Here is a 24,390-nt window from a genome sequence, read left to right on the forward strand (position 1 = left end):
TTTACTTGAAAGGGAAAATATTGATTTACAGTTACTAATTGCTTTACCTGCATTTGACTTGAAAAGAAATACTGGTTTACAATTTTTAATTGTCAAATTTGAATTTAATAAAACCAATTATATTTAAATTGAAATCCTACATTTTCCTAGAAAGTAATTTTAAATGATTTCCAAATTTCCGTTATTTCTAATTTCATAATTTTCACAACTCTAAAATTCTATTTTAGATCTTATTACTTTAGGTATGAATAAGCCTTGAACTTTAAAAGTTAAAGCAAACTTATTCCACCAAAGTTTGTTTTTCTAATTACAGAATCTTTTAGATTTACACTTGCTCATTTTATTGCGTTGTATCTTTCTTTTCCCTTTCTTGGTTATTCACTTAGCCACTCTATTTTATTTATTCATTTACCCCTTTGTTTAATTCCCTTTTCCTTATTTCATCCTGTTATTTTCACTGACTTCCTTTTCTTACTTTTTCCTTTCCTCTTTGTATTCTAGCTTAGGAACGACACACCTGAGCCTTATTAGGAGACATTGATAACTTATTACGAGTTTCAAACCAATCAGAGACAACCCTCTCTTACTAAAATGTTATTCTCATGTGTTAGTTGTTCATCAACTACCAATTCTATACTCGTAATTAGACAAAGGCTTCAGAGCCATTTGTGGATCTGGTCTCCTTTCTTCTCTTTTCTTTCCTGTTCTCTCCTGCTTTCTTACATCTTATTCTTCACATTTGTAGGGATCAGGCTTGGACGAACCATCAATCAATTCTAAAGAAAGAGAAACACAATCTTTCCAAAGAAACAATTCATTAGGTTTTTGATTTTAATCAAACCCTTTTGTGTTCTCCATACTCCCTGCATTTGTAAACGCAATTTAAATTTCGCCATTTCCTCCAAGAACATTTAACAGAGACCGTAAGCACCCGTAACACGGTTCAACTGAAGGTGTGTGGTGTCAATCCTGTCAAACAAAGAAAAGAGTTATCAGTGTTATTATTATTGAATTATTGTCCTTGCGAACGTAAACAATAATAGACATTTTCTTTTCTTTTTAGAAACAGTTTTCCATTAATAGAAAATATTTATTGGAAATAAACATTTCTCTAAATTAAAAAAAAAAAAAGCCTTACATTTTGTTTTAACATTTTCTCTCTTTTCCCTTTCTCAGTTGAGTGACAAAGTCCTCACATCACGAGTTGAAAACAGTTTTTCATTGATAGAAAATATTTATAGAAAATATTTAATCTATTGAAATTTGTTTTAATCTTTTCTCTTTCTCTCTCTCTTACTCAGTGAGCCTTCTCATCACTAGCCTACCTGTCTACACACTGAGACCAACACGTAGCCACACTTCACTATTGGTGTACATTCACTGAAACGACACTTAGCTGTTCCACCACATATAGGCTTGCACCCCACACAGATCTGTGTCAGTCTCTTCTCCCCAGCGTGCCAACATGTCGCAGTCGGAAAACCCCACTGACCAAGATGTGGACGCCTGGCTCAAAGAAAATTGAACTGTTATTATTTTTAATAATAATCATGATTCTGAGAAGATTCCCAACACATGATTCAAGCCAGAACCAAGACCACACTGAACTAGGCAAGTTAACCAATTCTCTAAGCATGGCCTTCACAGCCCAGCTGAAACTAAGCGACAAGCACATCACCCACCTACAGGAGGAGCTGACATGTGCCCAGAGCCGCATAGACAATCTGGAAGTGAAAGTCCAGGACGACTTCAAGCGTCAAACCACCGAGTTCCTGAGAGAGCTAATGCACATCCAACGCTGTACAGACCAGCACAAGGTGAAAGCTCAAGACAAACCTGTAGAGCAAGAAACAAAGGAACAAGTTGACAAGCTCCAAGAAGCCCTTGCAGTTGCAGAACGTGACAAGCAAGAATTAAAGACTGTCCAATGTCACCTGGTAAACCAACTAGAAAATGCCAATTCTGACTTTAAAGATAAGAACTTTAAAATCAATGCTCTGGAAGACCATTTGAAATGGTACAGCACTGAAATGGACCATCTAAACCAACAATTAGACAATGCCAACGGCAAGCTCTACATGGTCAGAAATGAACTTAACCATGTTCACACCCAGGAACCAGAGTCAAGAAGGGAGGGGCCTCCCTCAGCATCACCACTGCTGAGCACAGCAGAGTCCCCCATCCAAGAACTGCCATGCAACAGAAGAAGTGAATGGCCACAACCCACAACATCACCGGCCTTCACTACAGAATTCTTCCCTGTCAACCAAAGAGAGCTCATCCATGCAGACCCCAAAGCTGTACACAAGATGACCCTTAAAGACCTTGACAAGCTGGCTAAGAGCATCACACAGTTCAACCCGAACTCCACGGAGAACCACAACATCCAGACTTACCTCCGAGATATTGACTTCTACCTAGAGGTGAGACCCAATGTGACTGACGGAGACAGGTTTTATCTCCTCAGGTCCACATCCAGCCCCGAGGTACGAAGCTTCTTAGATCGACAACCTGTTCACGTTAAGCACAACTACCAGCTATTACGTGAGTCACTGATCAAAGAATTTACAGGCCCAGAGTCTGAACATGGACTGTTAGTCGCCTTGGAAACCAAATAAGGTTGACAAGAGACTCCCTAAGCTTACTACAACCGTTTCCGACAAGCCTACTTAGGTGCACATCACAAACCTGAACTTGAAGAGGATGTGAACTTCAAAACCCTCTTCCTGAGAAACCTGCACCCTGGACTAAGTCACCATCTTGGAGTCATGGCCTGCCCAAGCACAATGTCAACGTGACTTGACACACAAGGCCTACATCAAACAGAAGATGAACTCAAAGAAAGGTTTGAAAACAGCCACAATTTCAAACTCCGGCAGCCAAGATCCAAGCAGTGCACTGCGAGATGCCCAGTGGCATGACAACGCCACAGCCCATCATAAAGTACACGGAGAACGTGACCCCCATGCCACCGACAGCTTCCACACCGACAGCTAGAAAATGTCATGGGACCAGCCACACTTCTTAAGAAACCCACCAGAAAGAAACATCTGGGATCCAAACTGGACAGCCAAAGTCCACCAACCAACACATTCAAATGCATCCACTGTGGGTAAGCGATGGCGGACACCTCTGCATCACTCAGTTAAACACAGCACTGAGAACAAGAATGCCCAAGAACAAGACAGTTCCACCTCAGAAGACATGGAACAACTGATGAGGCAAATTACAGCGTTCTTTGCAAACAACATAAACAGCGATGATCACAAGGATGAGTCACCCTCGTTATGACTAGAGACGGAACGGAAGGTCAGTGATCATCTGATCCACCTTCCAAATGGAAATGACTGCCACCTGTTCTACAACAGCACAGAACAAAGCGGTCTCTTGCAGCCAAACACCGCTGAAAACTCAGTAGTACCAGAGAACACAGTTCTGGTTACTCATCACCCACCAATAAACCAAACAAGTTACCCATCTCAAGAACCATGCTTGTGCAACAGTAACAACAGTAAGCACAGAAGGTCAGACAGTCTGTCACAACCAGAAGGCATTACAAAAGGAATGCAACGTAGGAGACAAACTACCTCCCACTTTCTGCCAAAGAACTTCCTGCCTCACTGGACTGACTCCCATCAAATTATGGATGATCCCTCATCCCAAGTCCAAGATGCAAAGAGCCAATCTTCATCTAAGCCCTTCAAGAAAAGGGGGGAGCAAGACAGACCGAACCAGATCTGACCATACATACACTGCACTACATTACATTACACTACAATACTTTACATTACACTACACTACATTAACATACTCACCAACATGCTCTTCCTACAGACAGATAAAAGTTTCAGAACCTAGCTCAACATCAACTTAGCTACACTCACCATAAGAAACATGCAACCATCTGCACAACAGTAGAACACCTTTCATTAAGCTATGATACATGACACCTTAGATGCACACAGTAGTGTTAGCCATACCAGGAAACCATTGTTTTCCTCTTCCTCTTCCTCTCCTTCCCTTCTCCTTTATAAGGTAAAATACCTGTCTACCCCATAAGGGTCAAGGTCATGACATTAGGATTGACGCACCACGCCTAAGGTCTGAAAGCCACTTTAAAATTTGAATGTTAGCCTGAGAGAGCTCCATGATAGGTCACAGCATTTTTACCACAAATGATGTCACCAGAACAACATAGAACAATTTAGAAGAGATGGAAACTAACAATTTAATCACACAATTTGCAACCAAGCATTAACATAATGAGACAATGTAGAATACTTAATCCATTAGTACTCAGTAATCTAATTCCCTGCACCAGTATAGTGGTCAATCATGGAGGTGTTGTTTTGTGTTGCTTTGCGTGTGTCTGCTTCTATCCATTTTTCTACAGTGTCCGCCGATGTCTTCATCTCAACACATCACCGAACAAAGGGGGGATATGTAGGGACTGTGGACGAACTAGACAACTGAATCATTCAGATGATTCTTTCAAAACATAATTCTAATTCAGAATTGAGGTTCCGGCTCTGGCCCGTCTGCAGATAAAGCCAGGCTGATTACTTTTACGACACATGCTTCCTGATAGCAGGAGAAGAGACATACCAAAGGGACACCTAAGAAGACAAAGTTTCTTTGATCATGAGAGCAAAGAAACAGAGAGACAATGCAGACCCTTTTGTTTCCTCACTTCACAGGAAAGCCAAAGAGACTGTTGAACAAATAAAACTGCTTCTAAATTGTTCCAACAATTTTAACGGACTTAACAAACATCTTTTAACTACATACATTTTGCATTATGTGTCCACAAGTACTACCTGTAAACAGTTAGGCTTTAGAACACAATTCATGTAAATGTGTTAACTCTTGACTGAATGACTGAAAGTATGCATTATTTGGACCTAATTTGATTCTTTCCCCCTTTCCTATATCCTGACTTGAATGAAATCTGTTTAAAGGTGCCCAAGAACGTTCTTTCACAAGATGTAATATAAGTCTAAGGTGTCTCCTGAATGTGTCTGTGAAGTTTCAGCTCAAAATACCCCATAGATTTTTTAACTGCCTATTTTGGGGCACCATTAACAATGCACTAATTTACTGATTTAGATGAGGGTGACATGCAAAATGTGCAGTGGTGGGGGGTCCCCAGGACAGGTTTGAGAACCACTGGTCTACCGGAAGCTCATTATTCGAATTTATAAAGTTTTATATATGGATTTTTTTTTTTACAAAAACACATCCCTTTGCTTCAAAAGACCTTTATTAACCCCCTGGAGCCGGCTGGATTACTTTTTTTATGGATTGATGCATTTTTTCTTCTTCAGAATGTGGGTTACCATTCACGACCATTATAAACCTTGGAGGACTAAGGATATTTTTAAATATATCTCGGATATTGTTTGTCTAAAAGAAGAAGATGTTTATATAAACATAGGATGGCTTGAGGATGACTAAATCATGGGATAATTTTCATTTTTGGGTGAACTATCCCTTTAAGTGAGATGAAATGTTAAATTTTACATAAAATTATGGTAAAAACTGAGTTGTTGCATAGTTTAAGTAATTTAAATATTTTAATTGTGAAATATTTTTAATTATATAAATTAAACTTTTTTGAAATTGCTTTTTTTGCAGTTTTTTAGTCTTAAAATGTCTTAAATTTAATAATATTAAGCCTTAAAGGTCAAATAGTCAGCAATTTAATTGATGGGGTCTTAATTACAACAATAAACATTAGCATGTTATTTCAGCCATACTGATGTCTAGAAAGAAGGCTATTTTACATGTCCCACTTTCTGTGGAATAAACTCCTGCCCAGATGTATTACAGTAGCTGCTTTCTGTCTAAACAAAAGGAAAATTAAACTTAAATGATTCCTGCAATAATGTGTTAATTTACCCATCATATTCCTACCTAAATTTAACATCTTCACTGGACAAAATATTTAGCACTGCCTTTTATGCTTTAAAGGGTTAGTTCACCCAAAAATGAAAATAATTTAATTTATTACTCACCCTCATGCCGTTCCACACCCGTAAGACCTTTGTTAATCTTCAGAACACAAATTAAGATTAAGATGGCTCAGTGAGGCCTCCATAGCCAGCAATGACATTTCCTCTCTCAAGATCCATTAATGTACTAAAAACATATTTAAATCAATTCATGTGAGTATAGTGGTTCAATATTAATATTATAAAGCAACAAGAATATTTTTGGTGCTGCCATGAACACACCCTTCAGCAAAAACTCAAGATCTTTGATATTTCTAATCACCTGACACTGCTCGTTGTTGACAATAGTCATGCCACCCACTAAATACAAGACCTACTGAGATAAATTTGGTAGAAGCTTTCATGCTTCTAACTAATCTACTTGGGGGATCAGTCTCTAGATTTATTTATGCACACGCGTAATCCACATGTTGCCTCTGCAAACACGAGATTCAAGCCGTTCATAAGACTTTTTTCCCTCAAACAGAAAAGTCAACAGGCGTGAGACTGAAACACTATTTCTGAATGAACACAGTCAGCCCCCTCAAGAGCTGACTGTGCATGCCCTGCACCCAAGCAGTAATATACACCGATCGCGTGTGTCACCTCCCGTAAATTCATAGGCAAGGTTTCCCCTGTGTCGACACTAAGCACATCCATATCTTAATGAAGACAGCTCAGCATCGTGCTCCAGCACCGGGCAGAAGAAGCTGCAGAGCGGGCTTCAGCGTTGAGAATGGGATCACTGGAGCTGGCCGATGAGGGTGGAGAAAGCGCCAAAGCGGTCTCAAGCTCCTCTGCGATCCTCATGACATCAGATGCCGTGGGGAAGGCAAGCGTGGGCAGAAAGCTGTCTGGTGAGCTGTCTGGGCTGGAAACATTTGTGGGCTGGAACCATGACTGGACTCTGGTCAAGGGCTGGAGCCATCACTGGACTCTGGTCAGGGGCTGGTATTGGCTCTGACCAAAAGTCAATTAACCATAAGTCCTCTGCAGATTCTGGAAAAGACTCATTCATGGCTCAGGCGCGGTGGCCTTCTTGGCTGAGGGTTCAGACTTGGCAGCCACCTTGGCTGAGTGTATGGTGTGGTCTTGGGTCCAGCAGATGGAGGAAGGCAGGCAGACTTCAGCGCTGACCTGACAGATGTAACTGCTGGGTCTCCCACTTTGGGCCCCAAGTCAGCAGTGTTGGAGACCCATTTATGTGCCCGGGGAAAGACAGGAGAAATGGACGGATCCATTGGAGGGGTATGTGGAGGGAACCGGCATGGGGTGAGGTTGTGAGGCCACATGTGCTTCCGATGGGGCTGGATGAAGATAACACTCCCATTTCTTTCTAGCTTTCTATCACAATGGGTATTGCAGTATTTCAATGCATGACAAAGGAAATATCTTCAAAAACATTTATTGGAGTACTAGGAACAGGGTAAATCACCAGGAAAGTAACTTATTAACACCACATAACATAATCACAAAGCTAGACAAAGGACAGACTGAAATTTAAGGCTTAAATACAGCAAACAGGAGTTAACAAGACTAAATTAACAAGACACACCTGAACTAAAGACACTAATTAATCAGTAACCAAGGAGACAAACAGGCAGGCACACAAGGACATCTGAAACAATTAACAAACTAGAAAGTTATGAAACTGAAGACAGGGGAAAAGCATGAAAAATATGAAAAAAAAAAAAAAGATATATTTATGTGTATATATTGTATTATATTTACTTGCTGTTAGAATTACCCTCATCTTTCTAATGTGAAAATGTGGTCATATAAAACAAAGCACTGCTGTACATTATTACAAACAATATTATTTAAAAATTATTATAACATTATTTTAAATTCCACATTTGTGATTATTAGATTAAACACAAAGTTCAGAAGTTATGGTCAGTATGTGTTTTAATTGTTGTAAGTTTTACAGTGATTTCCATGTTTACCAGGGACATAAAAGATATTTTATTAATAGTACGTATTTCATAGTTCCACTGTCCACATTTATCACAAGATTGTTAGCTGGTGCCTTCCATGCATATAATGTTATATAGGCTATTCACACAAACATGTTTAGAATAAAACAGAAATGTAGACCAATGTATATTTACGATTTAAGCTTTATAACACTCAAAGAAAATTTGACATATAACAAATTATTTGTAATTTAACAAAAAAAAATCACATTGAGTTAACTTTACTTTTATAAATAAGAGTAAACAGTCTCTGTCTTATTTCCCTGGCTTGTAAACCGTATATTATAGGATTCAAGCACGGTGGAATAACATGGCGAATAATACTAGATATATTTTTACTTTCAGAGTATGCAGGGAAACGATGAAGAAAAATTGCGGTGACTCCAGAAACCATCATGATTACATAAACAACCAGATGAGTACTACAGGTTTTTATTGCTTTGCTATTGGTTGCTTTGTTTTTGCTTTTGAAGCATACCATTGCTATTCTGAGATATGTCAATAACACCCACCCCAGTGAGGAGGTGAGTAAAACCACAGTAAAAGTCAATCCATATACATTATTAATCACTGTATTTTCACAGGACAGTTTAAATAGTGAAGCGTTGTCACAAATCAGATTTTGAATCACAGATCTGCAGTGAGACAGACGTACACTGAGGCCGATCAGAATCCCCACCAGCACTACTGCAGCACCCCAGGCACCTGCTGACAGTTTAACTACCATATTGTTGCTCATTATAGTTGGGTATTGCAATGGTTTGCATATGGCCACATATCTGTCAAAGGCCATGACCATTAGAATAGTGTGGGATGCGGTTCCATACACATGTGCAAAAAAAGCTTGCATAGCGCACTCCACATATGTGATGTAGCGCTCAGAGGGTTCTTTTAAAATATGACTCATCAAGCGTGGCAAAAGAACGGTTGTGCCTAATAAATCACTCACTGACAAATTGCAGAAAAGAATGTACATAGGCTGATGTAATCTTTGTTCCACAGAGATCTGAATCAAAATCCCAGTGTTAGATACTATAATAAATATGTAAGCAAGCAAAAAAAGGATGAAAGCAAGATGATTGTACAGATTTGTAACCTGTAGCCCCTCCATTAAGAGTATGCTGTATCTGAATGTCAGGTTGTCCATCTGTGACATAAACAAAACATGTATTAAAGTACAGGGCTGTGTTTTCACAAAAGCATTGTATAAGCCATAGATCGTAGAGACAGTAGATTGTGGTTTTCTACAGTCATTTAAGGCTTTTGATGCTTTTGTGAAACACCCCAGAGTCAGAACAGGACTTAATGCAGCACATATAGTGTGTGATACCAAAGTAATAAAGACAAAAGTAGAAACAGGAAAAAAAAAAAAAAAAAAATCTTCATGTTGTAATCTTCACATTGTGATAAAAAAAGAAAGAAAAATATTTGCCCGCGCCAGTAATTCTCATAAACATTTATTCATAGCTGCAGGTATGAAATATTTGATAGTTGCCAATAATGCAAAATAAATTCACCCCTAAATTGTTTACCCCACTAATATATTTATACTTACCAAGTTAAATGACTAATAGATAAACAGTTGTCACTTTTGTTTAATATATAGTGGCACACAGCTGTTGCATCCCCTTTAACTTGGTAATCAAGAGATTCAATAGCAAAACTGTGATCTGTTTCAGAAGAGTTGGCTTGCCCACTTTATATGTATATCACACACAAACTGTTTTGTCATCATCCCCTTAGAGTGTAAAACAATTCTCTTTGGTGGACTACTGATCTGTAATGTGCTGTAAAGATCCAAGCACAGAAGGAGCTGGAATCCTATTTTGTTTGTACTTATTACAATCTTATTCTTTATTTCTCTATCCTATAAGAGTATGGGCATCAGAGAATATACAGGTGCATCTGAATAAATTAGAATATCATGTTTTTTCTTTTTTTCTGTAATTTAATTCAAAAAGTAAAACTTAAATATATTTTAGATTTATTAGACATAAGTCATTTTGATGATTACAACTTGCTGCTCATCAAAATAAAAAAAAAAAAAATCAGTATCTCAAATTATTAGAATATTTAATTTTAAGTTCTATTAAATACCATTCTCAGGGTATAAATACTGGGTTTAGGTCAGTAATCCCAACAGCAGTCATGGGGAAGTATGCTGACTTGAAAGTTGTCCAGAAGAAGATCAAGACGCTCTACAATGAGGGTAAGCCACAGAGGGTCATTGCTGAAAGAGCTGGCTGTTTGCAGAGTGCTGCGCCAAAGCATATTCATGGAAAGTTGACTGGAAGGAAAAAGTGTGGTAGGAAAAGGTGTACAAGTGAAAGGAATGACCGCAGACTTGAGAAGATTGTCAGGCGAAGGCGATTTAAGAACTTAGGACAGCTTCAAAAGGAGTGGACTGAAGATGGAGTCAGTGCATCAAGAGCCAAGACCATCAGACCAAACAATGCAGATGACCTGAAGGCTACTATCAAAGCAACCTGGGCTTCCATTACACCTGAGCAGTGCCACAGGCTGATCGCCTCCATGCCACGCTGCATTGATGCTCTGGGCCTCCTTTTGCATGAAATTGTACTTCAGTCTGTGTGCATTGAATAAATTAAACTTTTCTGAAAATTTTGTGAAATAAATTAACTTTTCCACAACATTCTAATTTATTGAGATGCACCTGTAAATCGTAAAGATTCCAACTTGGCAGAATGGTTCCAAATGTGCGCAGCTACTTAGGTACACAGCTGTTTAACACTAGGTGGTGCTGTAATGGCTTGAAACAAAATTCTTTCTTTCTTTTTTTTTTTTAGTTTTTTTTTTTCCTGAAAAACCTCCTTTCTAAATCTCTCCTGGGCCAGGGTTGTCCAATCCTGTTCCTGGAGGGCCGCTGTCCTGCAAAGTTTGGCTCCAGCCCCAATTAAACACACCTGAACCAGCTAATCAAGGTCTCATTAGGCATAATAGAAACTTCCAGGCAAGTGTGTTGAGTCAAGTTGGAGTTAAACTTTGCAGGACAGTGGCCATCCAGGACAGACTTTGGACACCCCTGACCTAGGCTGTTGCAGACTTCACTAAAATGATGTAATTTGAGTAAATCTACATTTTTATTTGTAAAATGTATATTATTACAATGTAAACACGGAACTAACAACTGATTTTTTCTTTTGTTTCAGATGTTGAGATCATGGTCATGGTTCAGGGGGAAATCCAAAATTTGCCTTAGAGTGGGTGGTTAAACTACAGTGTTTTATAAGTTATGGTCAGTATATGTTTTAAGTGTTGTAATTTTTTTTTTCAACCAGAGAAATATGCAATAATATACAGAAATGTACATATCAGTACACAGAAAAACACATACCAGAGCGTACAAAACCTGAACCTAATGATCCATTAATCAAAAACTGAATATTCCTTAAAAATATGACAAGTCTTCCTTGCTTTTTTATTTATAATCTAAAAAGCCTTAGCATTAGTAAATAGTTAATTCATCACTTATAAAGCATTAATAGACATTAGTAAACAGTTTATAAATACAGCTATAATTGCTTTATTCTTGATTTATAAACATATCTATAACGTTTAATAATTGTATTTTCATACTTTATTAATAATCAATTTATCATTTCTAAATTAAGTATTACATTATTTACAAACCAGTTATTTAGGATTTCTCAGTGGTTCATAAGATCATTTAGGAAGTGTAAGTAAATGATGAATAAACTATTTAAACATTCATTTTGTCACATTCTTCTGTCCTGGACTCCATTTCCCATCATCCTCCTTGTTTCCACAACTGCACTCACTTCCTCGTCATCTCCCCATCATCACTGATCACCTGCACCTGGACTTCATCATCTGCACACCCTTTATAATGGACCCTCAGACAGGATGGCCGCCCGCTGGAGAGGTATGTGGAGGAATTTGCTGAGCTTTCTTGCAAGGTGAACTGGCCAGATGCTCCACTTAATGCCTGTTTTCTGAAGGGCTTGAACAAGGATGCGATCCGTTATATTGAAACTGCATGTTTCTTTTCCCTAGTCGAGTCTATTACTACTATTACTATTACTGATTCTCTTTCTAAATGGTTCTGATTTTGAAATTGAAGAGGTTAAAAAAAAATCGTATCCTCCTCTTCCGGTCCCCTCAGAAATACAGGCAGCCTGGCCAGTTCGCCAATCGCCAGTTTCCTCCACATATTCCCATGTGGTCCTACCTGACTCAAAGCCCAAGCCGCCCAAAAGGAGGAACACCGTGAAGCCCTAGGAAAATGGCCCCTGCCATGCCAGAGCCTCCAGTGAAGCCTGAACCCCGGCTCCTATCGGCACCCACACCAGTAGCTTTGGGACTATGTCCTGGAGTCCCACTCCAAACAACGCTCCAGTTCTCCAAGAGCTCACTCCAATACTCCACGAGCCAGATCTAGTTCTCCATGAGCAAGCGCCAGTTCTCCAAGGGCCTGCTCCAGTTTTCCAAGGGCCTGTTCCAGTTTTCCATGAGCCTGCTCTAATTCTCCACATGCCAGCTCCAGTACTCCACGAGCCTGCTCTAATTCTCCATGAGCCAGCTCCAGTTCTCCGCGAGCCAGCTCCAGTTGCCCACGAGCCCCGCTCTGTACCCATCTGCACCTCTCCCTGCACCTGGGTGAAGGTCTCCAGGGCGCCCACCCTCCCTCCCCAGTTGTTCCATCAATGGAGTGAGGCCACGCGTAATAGGAGGGGGAGGTACTGTCACAGTTCCCTTCTGTCCTGGACTCCATTTCCCATCATCATCATCATCCAAAATCTGACAAAAGTGGACGGCGAGGACCAGCTGGCCGCCTCACAGATGTCCTTGAGAGAAACGCCACTAGACCACGCCCAGGATGAGGCCATGCCTCTAGTGGAGTGGGCTCTTACTCTTATGGGGCAGTCCAGGCCCATAGAGGACTAGCATAGAGCAATTGCGTCGACTATCCAACACGAGAGGCGTTGCTTTGAGACCGGAGACCCTTTGGTGCGGCCGCCAAAGCAGATGAAGAGCTGGTCTGACTGCCTGAATGGCTGAGACCGCTCAGTATAGATTCTCAATGCTGCGACTTTCGCTGAGGGACGCTGCTCCGGGCGTGCAAAGAGGACGGGGGACGGCTCTCTCAAAGGAGAGGGAGAGGTCGGCGGGCACTGGGCCGGCGTAAGCTCTCCCATCTCTGAGCGCTGAACTCCACTGCCTCGCTGTCTTTTCCTTGCCGGCTCGCGGGAGGAAGAAGACGGGAAGGCACGGGAGGCGGAAACGCTTTCAGTGAAGAAAAGTCTCGCGGAGAGAAGTGAGACTCATGCACTCGCAGTGCGGGCATGAAGTCTCGGTGAGCGCGGCGTCAACGTGGGGCTTGCCCAGACATCCGACGCACTCACCATGGCCGTCATCGTCCTGCAGAGGGGCTCGTGGCGCGGCATACTTGGACGCCGCCGCCGTAAAAACGGCGCTTGGGGGGCCTCTTTTAGAGCGGTATAGACCGCGAACAGAAGCTCTGAAGCAGCAGCGGTGAACCACATTGGTGCGTTAGAAAACGCTCGCCGGATGGCAGCAGGAGACTCACTGAAGCGAAACCAGAAGCTTGCGGTGGGCGGCGAGAGCAGCGCTCTGGGCGGTAGTCTTCGGCTGCGCTGACGGGAGCAGGCGGCGGATTCAGCTGTCCTCTGCGGGGCCTCTTCCACGGCGTAGAGAGCTCATTCCAGCGGCGAAAGGCGATCAGCAGGATCCAGCGAAGCGTAGATCGTCGCTGAAGGAGAGAGAACTGAATCCAACGGTGAAACGCCGGCTTATATAGCCATAAGCCACGCCCGTTTTGGCTGGCTTGTTGGTGCGCTATTTCGCCATTGGCTCAAAGAGTTTCATTCCTTTGAGCCAATAGACGTGCAGTTTTCACTGCGCTATTGTAAAAGGCTTCAGCAAGGAGGAAAAAGGAGCTTTTCCCCATACGCAGTATGAGTGAGAGTATCGAAAGGGAACTATTTTTGTGAGCTCATCTAAAGTGAGGACTATGTATGCTTTGTAAAGCTTTTATAAATGAGATTTAAAGGTTCAGTGATCTTCTGCACTGCCATTCTCTAGTGTTTTAAAGTTAGTACTGAGGTAGTTTTGACACTAGGAATATGTGTTAATAAAGCATTTACATTTACATTTAGTCATTTAGCAGACGCTTTTATCCAAAGCGACTTACAAATGAGAATAGTAGAATCAATCAAATCAACATGAGAGCAACAGTATGTAAGCGCTGTGTGAAGTCACAGTTTTGTCAGTAAGTAAGTTAAGTAAGTTATGTCAGCAAGTGCTCGTAGCAAGGATTTATTTTTTTTATATATAAATACACAAATAGATGAAAGAAGAATAGAAATCAATGTAAGTGTTACTATTACTGGGTCAGGTGCTGACGAAAAAGATACGTCTTTAGCATTTTTTTGAAAATGGATAGGGACTCAGCTGCTTGGATAGAGTGTGGCAGGTCATTCCACCAGCCAGGAACAGACCCGGAGAAGGTCAGTGAGAGTGATTTTGTGCCCATTTGTGATGGCACCACAAGGTGCCGTTCACTTGCAGAACACAAGTTTCTAGAGGGCGCATAAGTCTGAAGTAGTGAGTTAAGGTATAGAGGTGCAGAGCCAGCGGTCGTTCTGTAGGCAAACATCAGATCCTTGAATTGGATGCAAGCAGCTACTGGCAGCCAATGCAGACTGATGAAGAGAGGAGTGACGTGCGCTCTCTTCGGTTCGTTGAAGACCACTCTTGCTGCAGCATTCTGGATCAGTTGTAGAGGCTTGACAGTGCATGCTGGAAGGCCAGCCAAGAGAGCATTACAGTAGTCCAGTCTGGATAGAACAAGAGCTTGGACAAGAATTTGTGTGGAATGCTCCCATGGGAAGGGTCTAATCTTCCTGATGTTGTACAAGGCAAATCTGCAGGACCGGGCTGTTGTCGCAACATGATCTGTGAAGCTTAAACAATCATCCATCACCACTCCAAGGTTCCTGGCTGTCCTGGAAGGAGTAATGGTTGATGACCCAAGTTGAATTGAAAGGTTATGATGAAGTGTTAGGTTGGCACAGACCACTAGCAGTTCCTTTTTTTGCAAGGTTGAGTTGAAGGTGGTGGTCCTTCATCCAGGCAGAAATGGCTGTCAGGTAGGCTGCAATGCGACCAGCAACTGTCGGATCATCTGGTTGGAATTAGAGGTAGAGTTGTGTGTCATCAGCATAACAATGTTGAATGTTGACAGGAGGATCTGGTGGTTAACTCCCTGAGGTCTGAAAACGCGCCGGCGCGTTTTGCAGTTTTTTTTTCACATTGCAGCAAAACAGACTAGTGAATACTAATGACAAAAAAATTACACTTATGTCTAAAGACACGTTGAAATGTCAGGTTTAAATCGTGTAAGTCATATCGAAAACAAAAATTCAAAAATTCTGTGTTTATGTAATCTGTATGAAAAGAGAGCCATGTCAGAAGTCCGTGATTCAGCTCATTATCTGCTAATGCGGCCACGCCCACGGAGCCAGCGCTATTCAGACGCAAATTCTGAGTCAATACATGCATTCATCGTCTCAATCGTGTATTTATTGTCTTGAAAAGTGTTTATCTGTATGTAAAAGCCATGGTTAACGACCTTTAGAAGACATGCCGTTAGTTCCTGATATGTCCTCTTCTTCTGTAGAATAATTTGTGGACTAAATGTGTACAGAGAGCGCCCTCTGGTTACAAGTATGAATTGAAAACACCATTCCTGAAATGTCCTCTTCTTCTTTAGAATAATTTGTGGACTAAAGGTGTACAGAGCGCCCTCCGGCTGCAAGTATCACCTGAAAACACCAGCGCTCATAGTTATGACAATGAATATAGCATAAATGTAACTCCTCTGTATAGAAAATTGACATAAACATATGAGAATCCATCAATATTACTCCAAATGTGCATGCTTTTAAACTAAAAGCCTATATTCAGACTCTTTGCATCACAGAAATACATTATATTTTAAAGAATATAATAGAATACCATTATTTTAAATTGAGCTGAGACATGATTACAAAGTTTTTTTTCACAGCCTACCTGACTGAAAGGCCTCATTAATATGCAAGTAATTTCAGGTCATTTTTATGTAATTCTTTTGTCTTCCTAGGTGTGAATGAGCCATTATTCATGATCATTCACGCCTCCACGCATAATGTGTTTCTTGACAAAAAGTGTCTTGCAAAAACTAAATCAATATCCAACCAAATCAGCCTCAGACTCCAGAGGGTTAACTGTCTCAAAAGCAGCAGACAGATCCAGCAAGATGAGTACTGATGATTTTAAAGTCACTCATGCCAGTGTCAGGGCTTCAGTGACTGAGAGCAAGGCAGTCTCAGTTGAGTGGCCACTCTTGAAACCAGACTGTTGGTTGTCAAGGAGATTGTTCTGTGTGAGATAAGTAGACAATTGGTTGAATACAACACTCTCAAGTGTCTTAGCAATGAAAGGAAGAAGGGATACTGGTCTGTAGTTTTCTAAAAGTGCTGGATTCAGAGTGGGTTTTTAAAGCATTGGGGTAATCCTAGCCTGCTTAAAAGCTGTGGGAAATGTTCCAGTGTGAAGGGAAGAATTGATAATGTGAGTGAGTGCAGGTAGAATTGAGGAGGAGATGGCCTGAAGAAGATGAGTGGGGATAGGGTCAAGCGGACGAGTAGTAGGGTAATTGGAAAGGATGAGTTTTGAAGCATATGCCTTAGAGAGCATGGAGAAGGAGGGGAGAATTTCTGTGTTTTCCGATAAGATGTTATTGTCAGTGTGTGGTGTGGAGAATTGGCCGCTGATGGTTGTTATTTTATGTGTGAAGAATGTGGCAAAGTCATCAGCTGTAAGAGCTGATGTGGGAGGGAGGGGAGGAGGGCAAAGAAGAGAGGAGAAGGTTTTGAAAAGTGCAGGAATCAGTTGAATTGTTAATTTCAGTGTGATAGTATGAGGTTTTACTCCTTCCATAACCTCTTGGGACCTTGCTCTGGTGCTTCGAGCACATCAGAATGCTCCGTTTGAGCCCTTACAGTCAGCAGACTTAAAGATTCTGTCTATAAAGACTTTGCTGCTGGATGCATTGGCCTCTATCAATAGGGTAAGGGACCTGCAGGCATTTCTGGTTGATGGATTGTGCCTAGAGTACGGGCCGGGTGATGTGGTACTGAGACTCTGGCCTGGCGATATGCCCAAGGTGCCTACCATTCCCTTCAGAGACCAGGTAGTGAGCCTGCAAGCGCTGCCCCCAGAGGAGGCAGACCCAGCCCTGGTTTTGCTCTGTCCAGTCTTTAGGACCTCAGACCAGCTCTTTTGGAGGCCAGCAGAAGGGTAGGCTGTCTCCAGCAGAAGATGGCCCACTGGATATGTGCCCTGCCCACTCAGGTTGTGTGCTCACTATACGAGAGGTGTTGCATCCTCCTGGGTGCTGGCTCATGGCGCCTCGCTGACAGATATTTGTAGAGCTCACCCTTCGGCAGCCGGATGTGGCGGAGCATCTGGCGCCAGGCCTATACTCCGTTGCATCCTTGAGAACCTGATTTAGGCTGGGTTCCATATGTGTGACCCTACGGGGATCCCATATGTGTAATTCCATGGCTACTCCTAAATGAAGTCCATGTCCTTCCCTTTGGGAGAACCCACTTCTTCTCAGGTTGGAGTCACCCCAGTACTTCCATATGTAGTACAGTCCTACGGGGTTAGTCCATGTGTACATCTCCACATAACTCCTTTGGGGAAGGGTGTGGCTTCCGCAGCGTTCCTTTCCCCGTGAAAGGGTACTCTTTCCCAGTGTTATCCAATAGTCCTTTAGGCAAGGAGGTGCAGGAGGCTTGCACAGAGCACTGGAAGGGGGAATAGGGATTCCTATTCATCAGTCTGTCCACCGTACGTCAAATGTGAGCAACTGAATGGGAACATCTTGGTTACAAAGGTAAGGAGGGAACGGAGATGTATGTCCTGTTGCCACAGTCGCTGTATCCCGCTGATGCTGCTGTCTCACTTAATTGGCTCCTGAAAACCTGAAGATGCAAGGCATCTGCTGCTCATTAAATACCTGCACTGCGAGGCAGAGCAGCTGCTGCACATAACTGCATGCCAATGTGCATTGGCTCATTTTAGTTACACTCAAAGAAGATGTCTCTGTTCCCTCTTTCAAGAAACAAGTGTTACCTTAGTAACAGAGACATTTTGTTATATACTGTAACATTTTATTGTAATTGTATGTTACATACTGTAACATTTTAATGTAATTGTATTTTACGTACTGTAATTGTATTGCAAAAGGTTTTGCAGCAACTTGAAAGCTTTTTTTTTAAAGTGATGCTCTTAATTTTTGAAGTCTATTGTAAACTGGAAAGGTGTATTTACACAAAGAAATATTGTATTGTACGCTTGAACAGTGTTTGTTCAACCACTTATGTGTATTTGATATGTATTTACAGTTACTGATATTAAAGTGTCTTTTGGATTCAGTTGTTGAATGTGCATCTTATTCAGTAGGACAATTACCTTTAATAGTTCTTGAAGGAACAAATTTGCCACAATTAAGGTACAAATGGGCTTGATGTGGTACCTTAAGGGTCAAGATTTGTACGTTTGATTAAGGTACAATATTGTACCAACAATATTGTTGTCATTTGCAGAGTGTAAATATATATTGCTCAGTTCTCAGTAAATAGCTTGTTCAGTTCCTTGCTTATACATATGTCAAGACATCTTAAATGTTCTTGTTCTTACATGTGAGCTGCTCATCACAGATTCTTAAATCTCTTCCTGCAGTTTGCCATCAAAATAAAAGCTTGAAGTTTTATTAAGTAAAAAACATAATTTTTTTTTTTGTTAATTTTTTACAGTGAATTTGTATTCAGGGCTCAAAGTGGGCTGGTATGCACTGGCATAAAGTTCTGGCACTTCTATATTTTAAGCTGTAGCATACCCTCACTTTTTCTTGCGTACTGGCACTTCTCATATGTTGCCGGTACAATGGGTGTTAATAGGCCCTTTTAGTACTCCCCCCTCCCCCAGCTGCGTAATCTGTACACAAATTTGTGATCACCTCATTCCCCTTTAAACCTCATATGAAAACAACGGCAGGCTTCAGCTCATCCCTGTCTTTTAGTCAGCGCTATTCAGCATGTTCTTCAGTCTGCAGCGGTGCAGCACAAGACATTTGCGAGGCAGTTCCCTTTCGAAAGGGAACTCGAAGCTGTTTATACGTGCTAGAGGAACCGCCTCCGCAGGAACCAGTGTCTGAAATACATATCCAATCTCGGCAATATCATATTGACCGGCGACATAACAATGCGACCCACAGTATATAAGGGGAGTCCAGATAACATGTCATGATACATGTTTTCGTCTTCAGGGACTGTTTTGTGTGAAACACTATCGTGGCAATTATGAAATGCACAGAAAAACTAGAAGGTTTACATAGTGTGTGGATCCATGTCCTCGTTATCTGACACCAGATGACACAAACTAGCTGTGCGTTCTCTGTCTTGGGAAGAGCACGCACAGGAAATTCTTGAGGGAGTTGCCTGTGCAAACTGTAGCATTTTCCTAAGTTAAGAACGCTCCATTCTCGTCTGGCTCTCTTTTCGAGGGAAGAGAGTTCAGCATCTGGACCTGGTGGTTTGGTTCCTCTCGCGCTGAGGCAGAGCAGAGACTCAGATCATGGGGCTCTCAGATAGAGCTCGCTGAACAGTTTGAGAGGGGTGTGAATGCTCACGTGATTTAGCGGCTCGTGAGAATGAGCTGCTGGGAGAGGGTGCGTTATCATCTGCATCCTTAGGTCCAGCGGCGAGTGGATAGAGAGGATAGAGAGGGTGAGTTTACTGAATCCTCTCAGCCACCCTGTCCTGCATACCCTGAGCTGTTGGAGATTATGGAACGTGCTGCCGACAGACTACAGTTGCCATGGCAGCATGTTAGGAGAGAGACCGCACACATTCACAAAAAATAAAATGATCAAGGGAGTGGACATTAACATTGAAAGCTCACAATGGCTGTGTGGCAGACCAGGCTGAATTGCTGAGCGACTTAGATCAGCGGCATTCAAGACGTGCATGCCGCTGAGGTCTGAGTCCTCAACCAGACTGGTTGGGCTTCGCGCTCATCCTGACCCGAGTATCGCGGAGGGGACCAGAAGGCTCCGTTCTTCAACCCCAGGCTCTTCTTACATCAGGCCTGTGGCTGGACCTATAATGAGTATTATGATTCTGTTGGTCTGCCTTTGGCTTTGATAGTGAGAAGACCCTTTCAGGCTTGTAAGGGTGGAAGACACCACATTTCTATGGTTGAGGTCGCCACCCTGTGGCCACAGGTGGAACTGTTATCAGGTCTTGCATTTATTTAAAATACTAATGTATTTCTTAAGACCACTGTTCCCTGTGGAGGATGTGTGTAGGCATTCACCTAAATTAGGAAGAAAGTTTTATTTTATCTAAAATATAATATAATAATTACACACACACACACACACACACACACACACACACACACACACAAACACATATATTATATAAATATATATATATATATATATATATATATATATATATATATATATATATATATATATATATATATATCCCTGTAGGTTGGCTAGTATGCTTTTTATGATGATGATGAAGATTCTTCTCTGTTGGGATCAGAATTACAAGTGCAATATTGGAAACCATTATAAAGACATAAACCAAAAGAAGCAGGATGAAAACATCATAGCTAGACTGAGGTGTAACTTGAAGTCCCTCCACTAAAAGAATGCTGTGTCTGAATGTCAGGTTGTCCATTTCTTGTTCTATACAAAGCCTGCAAACAGAGTAACAACCAGACATCTCATTGAAATATTGTTTATGAGTTTTAGGGAAGTAAAATGCATGATTTTCATGATCAGGATGAAACTTTGCACCCTATGATTTTTTTTTTTTTTTTTTTTTTTTTTTTTGTGCTCACATAAACTTGTACAGGTAGGCCTATATGACATTTTACAATGCTTGTTGTCTGAACAAATTTCACAGTCCACACTATTTTACATGTGCTAATAAGGAAAATCAATCCAAATTTTTGCAAAACATGGAAACACTTTAATGTATTGCAAATAAATAGAAATGTCAATGGACTTAGAAACATGTTGTATAGTTTTGAAATACTTGGTAGTTACCTAGTATTAGTTGAATGTCTAATAAAGTGGCACATACTTACTGCAGATGTATTCTGTTATTACTAAGGTAGTTGATTTATTGCTTTAAAGATCTGATTCATATGTTGCTTGATAAAGTCACAGTCTTCACTGAAGAATTTTTACCAGCCTTCACCTTTTAATATGTGGTTCAAAGGTGTTTCCATGATACTATCACCCCAGAGGGGAAAACTTATTCATATTACTTGTTGCCATGATCACAGACACTGATAAAATTGTATGCATTGATTCCTAACCTTAAATATTTTGTTCATTATGTTTTTAATTTCTGTTTCATAATGTAAGTCCTTAGTGACTAATTTTAATCAATAGCTGCACAAGAATTGTACTGTATAACAAGTATTTGTACATTGTGCAAAACTTTCTGCAGTGGTGGCATTCAAACAGTTAACAGTTCCCTGCCCTGCAACCTGGTAAGATTTGTTCTTTGCATCCTGGCCACGAGTTTACCTTCAGAGAAAACATTCATCTATTGTGGTCAGATTCTGGAGGAGAGACATGAAACCATCGTCAGTCAGCGACATTCTGTTCTTGCGTGGATGTTAAAAAGAGATTTAATATTGCAGTATAGCTAGTTAGCCAACAGTTTTTATTTATTTGTATTTGTGGTTTAGCCTCTAGTTTTGATTGACAGATGTCATTTAATTTAGCGTATTTTTCTTTGTGACATTTAGTCTATTTTTCACTGTGACATTTTTTTTTTTTTACGGCGTAGACAGTATCATAAGACAAATAACAAATAAAATTATTGTATAGCCAATAATTTATATTTGTTATCTCGTCTGACATTGCTGATGATTAACTCTGACACTGCTTCAATGGTACTTTAACTCAGTAGTGTGCACACACATGAACACTAAGCAGTGTTATATAAACCCATTTTTCTGCAACCTATTACATAAATCTTACCTATTTTATTTACATATTATAAAAACTGAAACATTAGAGTTTTGCTAAACTCAAAGAAGGACTATCCCTTTAGCTTTTGATTTTTGTGAGGTGCGATAATGATACATACTCGATTAAGAAACATACTTATTTTATTCAGTAGATTTTCTAAATGAAAAAGTGTACAAGAAAATTATGTTCAGTACAATTTAGGATATATACGTAGATCCTTTACTGTAATAAAAATATTGTAAAACCTTGCATTGTGAGGACACTGATTTAAAGTACTAAGTACTAAAAAAAGTTCTCAAGAAGTTATTAAAGACCTATACTGATACTAATGCTTTGTATGTATTTCAGTTACTGACTTTACACATTAAGTTCTGATACCAATAAATATTAATTTAATGACATAATAAATTAAGATGTTCCTTTTTCTCTGCACCAAAATTTTGCAAACTTCTGTCTTATTTCTTTGGTTTGTAAACCATATACTAAAGGATTTAATCCTGGTGGCACAATGTGAAACATTATACTGGCTAGTTTCCTGCTCTCAGAGTAGAGAGGGAAACGATGAAGAAAAATAAAAGTGGAGCCAGAAACAAGCATGATTAAATAAACAGCTAAATGAGTGCTGCAGGTTTTTATGGCTTTGCTGTTGAGTGCTTTGTTTTTGCTGGTTATGCATACAGTAGCAATCTTGCCATATGTTATAAATACAGACAAAATTGAGAAGGTAAATAAAACCACAGTATAAATGATTCCATACACATTATTAACAACCACACCATCATCACAGGACAGTTTAAAAAGTGAGGCATTGTCACAGAAAGGGTTTTCAATTTTAGATCTGCAGTGAGACAGACGCACAGTGAGTCCTATCAGAATTGATACCATAAGTACTGACAGCCCCCAGGCTGATGCTGATAGTTTAATAACCATTTTGTTGGTCATTATTGCCGTGTATCGCAATGGATTACATATAGCCACATATCTGTCAAAGGCCATAATTATAAGAACATAGTGACATGCTGCTACAAAAATATGCACAAAATAGGCTTGAACTACACACTCCACATATGTGATATAGCGCTCTGAAGTTTCTTTTAAAATGTCCTGCAATAAGCGTGGCAAAATGACAGTGGTCCCTAATATATCGTTCAGTGGCAAGTTACAGAACAGGAAATGCATAGGATGATGAAGATTTTTCTCTGTTGAGATCAGAATTACAAGTGCAATATTGGAAACCATTATAAAGACATAAACCAAAAGAAGCAGGATGAAAACAGCGTAGGTAGACTGAGGTGTTACTTGGAGTCCCTCCACTAGAAGAATGCTGTGTCTGAATGTAAGATTGTCCATTGTTTGTTCTACACAAACCCTGCAAACAGAGTAACAGCCAGACATCTCATGGAAATACTTTACACATAGCCTATATGACATTTTACAATGCTTGTTGTCTGAACAAATTTCACAGTCCACACTATTTTAAATGTGCTAATAAAGAAAATCAATCAGAATGTTTGCAAAACATGGAAACACTTCAATGTTTTGCAAATAAATAGAACTGTCAATGGTCTTAGAAACATGTTGTATAGTTTTGAAATGCTTGGTAGTTACCTAGTATTAGTTGAATGTCTAATAAAGTGGCACATACTTACTGCAGATGTATTCTGTTATTACTAAGGTAGTTGATTTATTGCTTTAAAGATCTGATTCATATGTTGTTTGATAAAGTCACAGTCTTCACTGAAGAAGTTTTACCAGCCTTCACCTTTTAATATGTGGTTCAAAGGTGTTTCTATGATACTATCACCCCAGAGGGGAAAACTTATTCATATTACTTGTTGCCATGATCACAGCCACTGATAAAATTGTATGCATTGATTCCTAACCTTAAATATTTTGTTTATTATATTTTTAACTTCTGTTTCAGAATGTAAGTCCTCTGTGACTAATTATATTCAATAGCTGCACAAGAAATGCACTGTATAACAAGTATTTGTTATACCAATCAAAAATGTGATTAAATATAAATGTTTAAATAAAAAAGGAAAGGGTTTATTTATTTATTTTATTTGTATTTTTTATTTGTTGTATTAAAAATTTTGGTTAATTAAAATAAATTGATTTATTGACCCTTTTATTATTATTATTATTATTATTATTATTATTATTATTATTATTTATGCCAGTCTGTTAACTACAGAGCCCAGGAAGTCACCTCGAGGAAAGAGAGAGAGAGAGAGAGAAAAAGGCCCGCAAATCCATGGCCACAGTTTTGCAATCAGTCCCCTTAGTTTATAAACCTTACTGACAGATT

The 24,390-nt window shown here is 40.1% G+C and overlaps 2 protein-coding genes across 2 annotated transcripts; both read right to left on the minus strand.

Annotated features, from left to right (window-relative positions):
- Nucleotides 1–8,171: 8,171 nt before the first annotated feature.
- Nucleotides 8,172–9,122, minus strand: LOC137012748 (olfactory receptor 13H1-like). The gene has a single exon (XM_067376165.1). The coding sequence runs from the start codon at nt 9,120–9,122 to the stop codon at nt 8,172–8,174; it is 951 nt and encodes a 316-aa protein (XP_067232266.1).
- A 13,365-nt stretch (nt 9,123–22,487) lies between these two features.
- On the minus strand, nt 22,488–23,429 carry LOC137012592 (olfactory receptor 8G17-like). Its single transcript, XM_067375926.1, has one exon. The coding sequence runs from the start codon at nt 23,427–23,429 to the stop codon at nt 22,488–22,490; it is 942 nt and encodes a 313-aa protein (XP_067232027.1).
- Between the last annotated feature and the right edge of the window lie 961 nt (nt 23,430–24,390).

Source organism: Chanodichthys erythropterus, chromosome 22 (assembly GCF_024489055.1).
Source record: "Chanodichthys erythropterus isolate Z2021 chromosome 22, ASM2448905v1, whole genome shotgun sequence".
NCBI lineage: Eukaryota > Metazoa > Chordata > Actinopteri > Cypriniformes > Xenocyprididae > Chanodichthys > Chanodichthys erythropterus.

What these genes read in the sequence shown, in the direction of transcription:
- LOC137012748 (XM_067376165.1), bottom strand. Translation starts at nt 9,122, where the DNA reads ATGTCACAGATGGACAACCTGACATTCAGATACAGCATACTCTTAATG.
- LOC137012592 (XM_067375926.1), bottom strand. Translation starts at nt 23,429, where the DNA reads ATGGACAATCTTACATTCAGACACAGCATTCTTCTAGTGGAGGGACTC.